Source organism: Microtus ochrogaster, chromosome 16, assembly GCF_000317375.1.
Source record: "Microtus ochrogaster isolate Prairie Vole_2 chromosome 16, MicOch1.0, whole genome shotgun sequence".
Lineage (NCBI taxonomy): Eukaryota > Metazoa > Chordata > Mammalia > Rodentia > Cricetidae > Microtus > Microtus ochrogaster.
The window spans coordinates 46,224,359-46,233,937 of NC_022018.1; the positions used below are offsets into that span (position 1 = coordinate 46,224,359).

Here is a 9,579-nt window from a genome sequence, read left to right on the forward strand (position 1 = left end):
TTTTCATTCCAATGGGGTGACTTTTCTCCTGGAGAACCTCTTGATTCTTGAACTCTGGGGCTGGCAGCCTGCAAAGGGGAAGCGGGCTGCCGCTCAGCGCAGGTTTTGCAGAGGTCTCTGTCTAGTGGGTGTTTTCTTTTGCTTAGCCCTGCCCCTGGATTGTCAGACGGCGGGCGTCTGCCTCTGAAGTTAGCCGTGATTTCCTCTAGAGCCTGGCCTTATCTCCGGCTGCACGTTGCCTGTGGGTGACTAATCACACAATAACATTGTCTAGGGCTGGAATAAAGTCGGAGCTGTTTACCCCCACTCTATAGGGGTTCAATATAAAAAGCCGTCCCAGAGCCGTCCGAGTCAGACGCGTTCCTGCACTGGCGCTGTGAGCCCGACTCGCTCTGCGCTGCAGTCCTCGCGCACCGCCTCCCCAGCTGCCCGCGACGCTTTCGCTCTGGTGAAAGGGCCACTTGCTGAGGACCGCGCCGAGATCTCAATTACCAGAGGCGATCGGAGCGATCAGACGCCCTCCTCTTCGTTTTGCATTGAGTTCCATTTGCAACAGAGTTTTTTTTCCCTCCCTCTTCTTCTTTTGATCCCTCTGCAGAAGAATGGATTATTTTCCCGTGATCTTCTCGCTGCTGTTTGTGGCTTTCCAAGGAGCTCCAGAAACAGGTAGGCGCCACTTGCAAATCTTTCTGCTCCAGCGCAGCGCTGTTCTCGCTTCTGTTTTTCACCCTTCTTCTTATTTTTCATTTTTATTACCGCACCTCGAACAGAAGTCACCCTTCTTCTTATTTTTCATTTTTTATTACCGCACCTCGAACAGCAAGTGCCTTGCAATTACTTCTGTGTCCCGGTGAAGGAAATAAAACACAACCGACTCCAGGCAAATAGCCCACAGCTTCAAAATAATGTAGCAATATTGCTGAGTAGCTACAACTGAGGCAAAGATATATTTGAAATACGTGAGTTTAGGGTTACACGGTGCATTTAGGAGCTTATTCAAACGCTGTCTTGATAGGGTGTTAATGTGTAAAATATTTAAACACTCCAGCTTAAAGCCAAGGAATTTTATTCAGGTCATAGGAGCACAATGAGAGCAGTGAAATCACCTGCCTATCAACCCTGTGCTGAGCAACCCCGCGGGCGGTTTCAGGGCGAAGCACATGTTTTCTTTAAAATTTGTCACTATTGACTTAAGGTTTCATTTGGCAGATTTTTGGCATCCCCGAACAGCGTGAGCTCTATTTTCAGTTGTATTCACCTGTCTTGGGAGGGGAGCTGGGATCATTCCTGCCTGCTTAAGGAATTAGACAGTATAAGGCACATCTGCTCGGCTCCTCTCCCAACCTTATTTTTTTAGGGTCACTGCATTTTTTTTTCTTTTCTTTTCTTTTTTTTTTTTTCATGACGCTAACCAAAGAGAAAGGATGTCAAAGGGATGAAAATCCTGGAATGTGCCTGATCGTTTGAAATGAACAAAATCAGGCAGATTAGCTGCAGGGTTAAATTTTCAACGGAAAGAGGAGATGCTGTATTGGGCCGGAGGGTGTCATGTCCCGGTGCAAGTCTGCTGCCCAAAGATTCTGAGTTCTGAACCCACAGAGCACTTCCCTAGGTTCCTGCGCTGTATCTTTGCTTCTTTCAAGAGGCAACTTGTCTCCCACCCGCAGTGACTACTGCAAAGTTAATGTCTCTTCTGTGGCTAGTCATTTTCTGGATGCTCTTGCTTTCTGCTTATTATCAAAGGCGTCCGTAGTCATCTAGACCACTCTGTGCCCCTACACAAGCTGGGAAATAGTGGGGACCCCTAAAGGAAAGGTTATTCTGAGTACAGAGGTGGCCCCACTTTGAAATAGGCTGTCTATCTTACTTATTTGTGGCCACATGCCAGTTAAAACTATGGGAGCTGGGAGTTATGCCATCCTTAATCTCAGGTGTGGGCTCCCTAAAATTCCACTAGACAGTACAGCTGTACAGTATCCCTTTCAAAGCTTCTTCAAAATGCTGGGGAGTCCTTCCCTAGTTGTTTTTCTCCTCTCTCTCTCTCTCTCTCTCTCTCTCTCTCTCTCTCTCTCTCTCTCTCTCTGTGTGTGTGTGTGTGTGTGTGTGTGTATGTGTCTGTAATCTCCCTGCAGGTGGATAAGCCTGCCAGGGTAAGGGTGAAGTCCTGTTAAGCGTGGAGAACAAAGAAAGCCCTTTCTTTCTGTTTGTGTTTCTGGCTAAAGGCGGCTGTATGCCTTGTCTGCTTCTATTTGCGCTGCTAGATCTGGCCTGAATACGATGATGCAGGTGCTTGGAATGGTTGAGAGACCCATATCGACCCTCTGTTTCTCTTCGCAGCTGTCTTGGGAGCAGAGCTCAGCACCCGAGCTGATAATGGAGGGGAGAACCCCCCTCCCAGCACACCCTGGAGACACCGAAGGTCCAAGCGTTGCTCCTGTTCCTCCTTGATGGACAAGGAGTGTGTCTACTTCTGCCACTTGGACATCATCTGGGTCAACACTCCCGAGTGAGTCTCTAGAGGGCATTGTAACTCTAGCTGTCCTTTGACTCTGGCTTCTGGGGGTTGAAGTCCCTCCTCTGGGGAGCTCCAGGCTTTAGCATTGCTCATGACAAGAAAGTGCCTCCCAAGAGAAACGATGCCGAGACAGGTCAGCTTGGTGCTAGTCACCTAGTGGAGGGTCTTCTGAGGTGTTGGGAACCAGGCTGCTTACCGTGGGGCAGATGGAAGGGCTGAGGACAAGCAGGAATGTGTTGTTCATTTCAAGGCAAGGAAGGAGGTCTTAGCAGGAGACGCTCACTTGGGTTTTGGGGACCAAATAGTCCAAGTCCTGTAAGCTAGTTCACACTGTACTTCTTTCTCCAAGGGGGCACATTGTCATCTGTCCCAGAGGAGAGACCTAGTGGAAAAGTAGAGAGCTGTAATGCTTTTGTTTTACCTATGGAAAAACTAAGAAACCAAATGTTGAAGTCCCTTGAGAAGAAACGAATTGGTGGCAGGGTTAGAGTAGAGCCCTGAACTTCTGGCTTCTCGCCTTGTCTTTAGAAAGCTGCATTTCAAGGCAGAGATCAGAACACTGGTCACAGGGTTCTCTTCTACCTTCTGAGCGAACAAAGGCTGTTTCACCCTGAGCCCCCTACACTAGTCCTCTCATCAGAAGCAATCCTAAGAAAGAACAAACACATTTATTCTGTCTACAATGGCTGGCCAAATTCCAAACCAAACCAGACCCAAGCCACTTTGGACCTAATCCTTAGTACAGGGTCTACCAAGGAGTGTGTTCCTCGCTGTGAGAACTGAAATGGACCCATTGCAAGTGACTGGATAGCATTTTGATGCCAGGTCCTTCATACTCATGAGCTCTTACCAGACCTGAGGAGCAGTGTCCCAGCATGCCTCGCTCCATCAGGCAACAGGTCTACATTATTACACATGACTGAAGCAGAAAAATCTTGTGTTACAGTTTTACTTCAGCCCCCCCCCCCCATTTTCCTCCCTCCACCCATAGCACACACTAGAAAAGGAAGAAAACACAGAGCAGAAATCCAAAGAGAGGTGTTATCATTTGGGACAAAGCTGTGTCTAGAAGAAAAGGAATATTGTTAAGTATTGAGACAGAATTTCATGGACTCAGAATAAAAGCTGGTGTGCTCCCATCTGCGGACATACACTGAGGGTCACTGATGGGCAAACATGTCACATAGCTTCCACACTTCCTATCATGAGCTGGCCGAATGCTTTCTGAGTCGTATGCTCAACGGATGTGTCATTGGGAAGATTATTAATTAATCTACTCTCTTTTCCTTCTCTCATTCTGTAATAGGCGTGTTGTTCCATATGGCCTGGGAAGCCCTTCCCGGTCCAAGCGTTCCTTGAAGGACTTACTTTCCACGAAGGCCACAGACAACGGGAACAGATGTCAATGCGCTGACCAAAAGGACAAGAAGTGCTGGAATTTCTGTCAAGCAGGAAAAGACCTCAGGTGAGCGGAAGCCCATTTAGCTGTCGGTCATGTGCAGCCCACTGACTTCCTTCCTCGGTGACTGACCTCACTTTAGAGACAGTAGCAGGGACCTGGGGAGTCAAGGTGAACCTCCACAGACTGTCGCTAAAATGCCGTTCCCTGTGTGTCTTAACAGAGCCCAAAATACCATGCAGAAAGGCTTAGAAGACTTCAAGAAAAGAAGAGCCTGTTCGAAGCTAGGAAAGAAGTGTATCTATCAGCAGCTGGTGGAAGGGAGGAAAATAAGAAGGTAAGAGGCTCGCAGTGATTGCTAACCCTGGACAACAGTGCTAAGGTCTCTCTCCTTGGTCCTTCCTGTTGGGAGAAAGGCTCCCATACAGCACAGAACCGTCACGGTCTGTGGACTTCAAAGAGTAAAGGGAAGGGCTCCTCAAATACTCGGGCCTTGAATGCAGAAGCCTGCCCACTGTGTCTTAGCACACACTGGTCTATAGGTGAACCTTCCACACTGAGAGGCAGCTTTAGCATTTAAGCATATCCAGACTTTTTCCCCCCTCTCTGGTTCTTTTATATTCTGCTTGCCTCAAGAAAAATAAAGGTCAGGCAAGGGAGATTTTTAAAATATGTATATATGTTATTTAAAAAGTAGCAGTTAATTATTCAAATGGCCAAAGGGAAATAAAGCCATTAGGGAAGGTTGGTGAGACTTAGATCTGTTCAGACCGGTTCCATGTTCCTATGTCTAGAAGCTTCTCCAAGATGTTTTGTGACCAAAGTGTTCTGATCCCAGTGTGACAGTGGGGAGGGACGCTGAGTTGGTTACTGCTTCTGTGTAGGATAGCCACAGTTGGCTCCCTTCACACCTGCCCCCCCCACCAGGTTCATTCTCCATTAGGTCACAGTTGCTGAAGACTGTACCAGTTTGTTACCTTGTCTGACATTAACTACTAAATGAATGTTATAGTGTTATAGTTCTTCATCTGCTCCTACTCATAAGCACACACACACACACACACACACACACACACACACAAACACAATTAAGTTAGACATTTAGTTTTGTTTTTTTTTAAAACTGTATTTGCTCAGGTCTGCCACCCATGTATTAGCTTCCATTTCTTTTGTAAGTTAGAAGGTGCCAATATGCCATTTCTCCACAGAAGCAGAGGGTAGGTGGGAGCTATTTAAACACAGTATGTAGTGCCTAATTCCTCTTAGACACGCTCATAGGATTCCTCTCTGCAGTAGTAAGCATAAACAGCAGGGTTTGTTCACAGAGGTCGGAGATGCTGCTGCAGGATTTATCAGAGAGTGAAAGGCTAGGAACTAGACAATGTGTTCATGTCAAACTAAACTTAGAAGTTTCTTTAGTCAAAGTTTGATTGCTTTTCTTTCTATCTATGTGTGCTTATATAACATTTATTTTCTCTTGTCTGGTTTTAATAGGTTGGAGGCCATCAGCAATAGCATCAGGACATCTTTTCGTGTTGCAAAGTTGAAAGCTGATCTCTATAGAGACCAGAAGTTGACACACAACAGAGCACACTGACTACGGAGCTTCTTTGCATTTTGGAAGCCATCACTTCCATAGAGCAAGCCCATGACCAATTAACTCTGCACTCTCCACGCTGGCTGGTTCTCAGCAAGAGCATCCATCCTGCTTCTACAATTTCTTATTCCAGACTGGCAGAGGAGGCCCAGCATCCTTGTTCCAAACATTCCAAGAAAGGTTGAGATGTTCCCTAACCTGCCTTCATTCGCTTCTGCTGGTGGTGATTGCTTTTCGCCCCTTCTTGCGGTTTGGGGATGCCAGTGGACCTCTCAGGGAGCGGAGACATGATGACATTCTAAGGTGGCATCGTCCAGAGAGGAAGGAGAGTCCACACCAGGGTGGAGTTTCTGCAGAAAGTCCCTCGGGAGTGTTTGTGTCTGACTCAGGCGCCTGGCACATTTCAGGGAAAAACTCCAAAGTCCATGCAAAAATTGTCTGAAGAATGCACAAATTGAAAACATACTCGAAGGACAAAACACTTGAGTTTTTTAAAAAAAAAAGTAAAAAAAAAATCAAAAAACAAAAAAAGGACAAAGGCTCTTTTTTTTTTTAAGTTGTAGAATGCAAAACTCAAAGCAACTGTTACTACTGTACATTGGGCTGTGTTTCATGAATATGCGTCTACCTCACTGTACTGCAATGTCGCGTATACTCCCCGCCCTTAATAATTATTGCCTCCCTCTGTTCTTTCCTCTCCTGCCACCAGGCTCCCCAGCCCCTATACTGAATCCTTGCCTCATAGGAGTCTAGTCCAGTGTGTCAGTCAGCGGTAGATGAAACATTTCTATGCTAATCTGCTAGCCCTGGTCTATGAGAGAGAAAGGATGATGAAATCCGGCCCCTGCCCTTGACCTTGGGAAACACGATGGTATAGAGTTGCTTGTGAAAGATCTTGAAAGTCGGCTGTGCTGTAGAGCCGTCAAAGTTTGTTCCTGTATGTAACTGGCTAATGGAAAAGGTTAGATTGAATGTTGATGTACTTATTTTTTTATCGTTATTTATATTCAAACGATTTATTCCTTATATTTACCATGTTGAATATATGTCTGGGCAGGCCATATTGGTCTATGTATTTTTTTTAAATGTATTTCTGAATGAAATTGAGAACATGCTTTGTTTTGCCTGTCAAGGTAATGATTCTAGAAAAATAAATATTTTTCCCTACTGTACTTAGTTGTGAATTATTTCTGAAAACCCCAAGAAGTGATCATCCTGAAGGGAAATGGATCAAGCTGGACTTCTAGGAAGGTTGAAATTGGAGAGGAAGTAGGATGTTGGCTTGATTTAAAAAGGAAACGATATGTTTATTAAAAACTGCTTTTATCGATAGTTATCCTTGCACAGTCATATAATCTGAAGAATTATAATAATATATCTAATATAATTATATACAATAATTATAAAGAAGATATTTGATAGTTACAAATGTATGTATTTGTACTTAAAAACGCTTTTCAGATTGTGTTAAGGACCACAAAATAAAAGCTTTAAGTCCCGTCTTCCCGTGGAGTGCAGCCTCTGCCTCTCCTTTACCTGAAGATGTCCCCAGGGACACTGCCCATTAACCTTGCTTCTCCGGCCATTAGGCAGCATCCAACAGCTTAAGCTGATGGTGTGCTGAGAGGTGCTTTCTCCATAGTCCTGGGCTGGAGGAAGTGATGGAAAGATGATCCTGCAGCGTAGGCGCCTAGACACAGCTCCTAAGCCCAGGGGCTGCTGTTAGAGCAAGGCCTGCTTGCTCCGGGGAGGCCACCAGCGCCTTTGAGTTGCTCGGAAGAATTTGTTTATCGAGGTACACTGAGAACTGCTGCTTCTTCCAAGCTCAGGACTGGAAGAGTGCCCCAGAAGTCGAGACACCAGGAGCTTATTTTAAGACACTACCCTCCCTCCCACACACTTTCTCTTCTCTGATTTTGCCAACTGCTGACAGAGACAGCATTGTAAATGGTTATATCAACAAAGGCTCATAGGAGCTTGATGGGCTTCTAGAATCTTCATTGCCTCTTTCTAATAGAGACTGAGGGAATGCTCAGCGTTTAACAGACATTAACTCTTAGTGATTAATGTTGCCCTAACAGTGACACCGTAGGAAGATATCAAATGACAGTCTTCCTGCCTGCATGACCAACATCTGAGTTAGTTGACTACAATTCCTTTCATTCCCTATTAAATTATTAGCATTTAAATAATCTCAGTCTACGAAAGAAATGAGTGTAGAGATATTTGACTTCACCTGATGAATTGCTTGCTACTGTAAGACTCTCAGAGGATCTCTTAAAGCCCCAGCTACTTCCACAAGGTACTTGGACTGAACTTGGCTACAATTTACTATTGAGCAAACAATCCAACTCACTCCCTCAGAGGCACCTTCTGTCACTTAACGAGAGAGAGAAGGGGGGGGGGGGAGTTGGAGGGGAGGTAGTATCTTCTTTTTTTTTTTTTTTTAACAGTTTCAAGAAAAAGTCAAAGATGAAGGTGCTGAGGGGGTACCAAGAAAATGAAGGCCAGGGCTTAGAGAACGTGAGTCTAATGCATAGAAGCCATAGCTGGTCTAATGCATAGAAGCCATAGCTGGGCTGGGAGAAGCCAAGGAATAAAACAGTTCAGGGAAGGTAGCAACTGGAATGATGGAGTTGCCATTTTTAAGCATTTAAACTCTATGTCCCTTTGCTTTTTGATCACTACGCCAGTAACTGCAAGATAGACACGAAGCTGCCTCTCTTTGGCATGTGGATCAGCAGCAGCAGAAGTTGGGAAGTTTGCAGGCAATCCGTGCTTTTCAGGCACTCAGAGGAATTTTGGACTTTGCAGTACTCAAAACCCACGAAAGCCTGAGGGCTGAGCTAATAGGATGGTCACTCGTGCTTCTTCTGGTTTTTTGGAAAAAGCTTGCTCTCTGGCAATGCATTTAGGACAGATTTCTCTCTTCACTTTTAAGGACCCAGAGGGACTTTAATCTCGGGACTCTGAAGGAGAACGGAGCCTGTGCAGGAAGTGGTGACCTTTGGCAGAGACAGGGAGAGAGAATCCTACTAATGAGTCCTTCCTTTTCCCCAGGGATTAGCTTCTTTGGTGATGAAAACCATTGGTTTTAATTCCACCTGTGATCCTCCAGAACACATCAAGGCGGGAGGGGGGGTTGCATTCAGCTGGAGTTCCCTCAGAAAGAAACTTGCTAACATCACATTGGAGCCTTTTCTCCCCCTTTGGAAGAAAAGAAAGCAGAGACCCAGAGGGGGAAGTGAACTAAATAAAGCTCACACAGCAAGCAAAGGCATTTCCGAAAGCTCAGGGGCCTGAACACCACAAATCCAGTTTTTTCACCCAGGGGCCCCTGGAGGTCACCTGGAAGAAACACCCAAGGGAACCCTAGAAGGGGGCTCTGGAGGCAGGGGACAGGGAGGGAGGAGTAAAGCAGAGTCTCCAGGAAAGTGTCACCTCCAAGCTTCTCAGATAAGTTAGCCTACCCATTTGGAGCTGGGGCTCCCTGGTAGAGCGTTTGCCTAGTTTCTACTGGCTGTGGACTGAATTCCTGGCCCTACAGAAGAAGGAAGGAAACATTTGCCAGGAGATGGTGGGGGCGGGGCGGGGAGGGCATTGAAGAAGGATAGAAGTTTTATTGCACCATTAAAGGAGTAGCTAGAGAAACTTTCAATTACCACTGCTAGATTTACTTATCAAATAACACTCATATGAGTGAAAGGAAATTATTTAGGTGAGCTGACATTGGCGCTAGAAACAAGGCAGTGTTTATCTTCTTCCAGGGTCTAAAGCTGTTTGAAAGGCCCAAATTCTCAACATGCCCAACAAGTTGTTCTCAGTAGAATTCATTCATTTCTGCATATGCAGCTCCTGGGCTCCTAGTCTGAGGTTCAGGAGGGGTGCGTTGCAGGGCCCCTAGTCTGAGGTTCAGGAGGGGTGCGTTGCAGGGCTCCTAGTCTGAGGTTCAGGAGGGGTGCGTTGCAGGGCCCCTAGTCTGAGGTTCAGGAGGGGTGCGTTGCAGGGCCCCTAGTCTGAGGTTCAGAAGGGGTGCGTTGCAGGGCTCCTAGTCTGAGGTTCAGGAGG

General features: G+C 46.0%; 1 protein-coding gene across 1 annotated transcript; it reads left to right on the forward strand.

The window, feature by feature from the left end:
• The first annotated feature begins 376 nt into the window (after nucleotides 1–376).
• Edn1 (endothelin 1) lies at nucleotides 377–6,559 on the forward strand. Its single transcript, XM_005355086.2, has 5 exons — nucleotides 377–666; nucleotides 2,338–2,506; nucleotides 3,822–3,980; nucleotides 4,138–4,251; nucleotides 5,409–6,559. Exons 1-5 carry the CDS (start codon nucleotides 603–605, stop codon nucleotides 5,509–5,511), a joined length of 609 nt encoding a protein of 202 aa, XP_005355143.1. The 5' UTR covers nucleotides 377–602; the 3' UTR covers nucleotides 5,512–6,559.
• The last annotated feature ends 3,020 nt before the right edge of the window (nucleotides 6,560–9,579 follow it).

Bases quoted from the DNA above. Each gene is read 5' to 3' on its own strand.
- Edn1 (XM_005355086.2), top strand. From the start codon at position 603: ATGGATTATTTTCCCGTGATCTTCTCGCTGCTGTTTGTGGCTTTCCAA. The intron at 2,507-3,821 runs GTGAGTCTCTAG...ATTCTGTAATAG, and splicing joins ATCTGGGTCAACACTCCCGA to GCGTGTTGTTCCATATGGCC. The intron at 3,981-4,137 runs GTGAGCGGAAGC...GTGTCTTAACAG, and splicing joins CAAGCAGGAAAAGACCTCAG to AGCCCAAAATACCATGCAGA.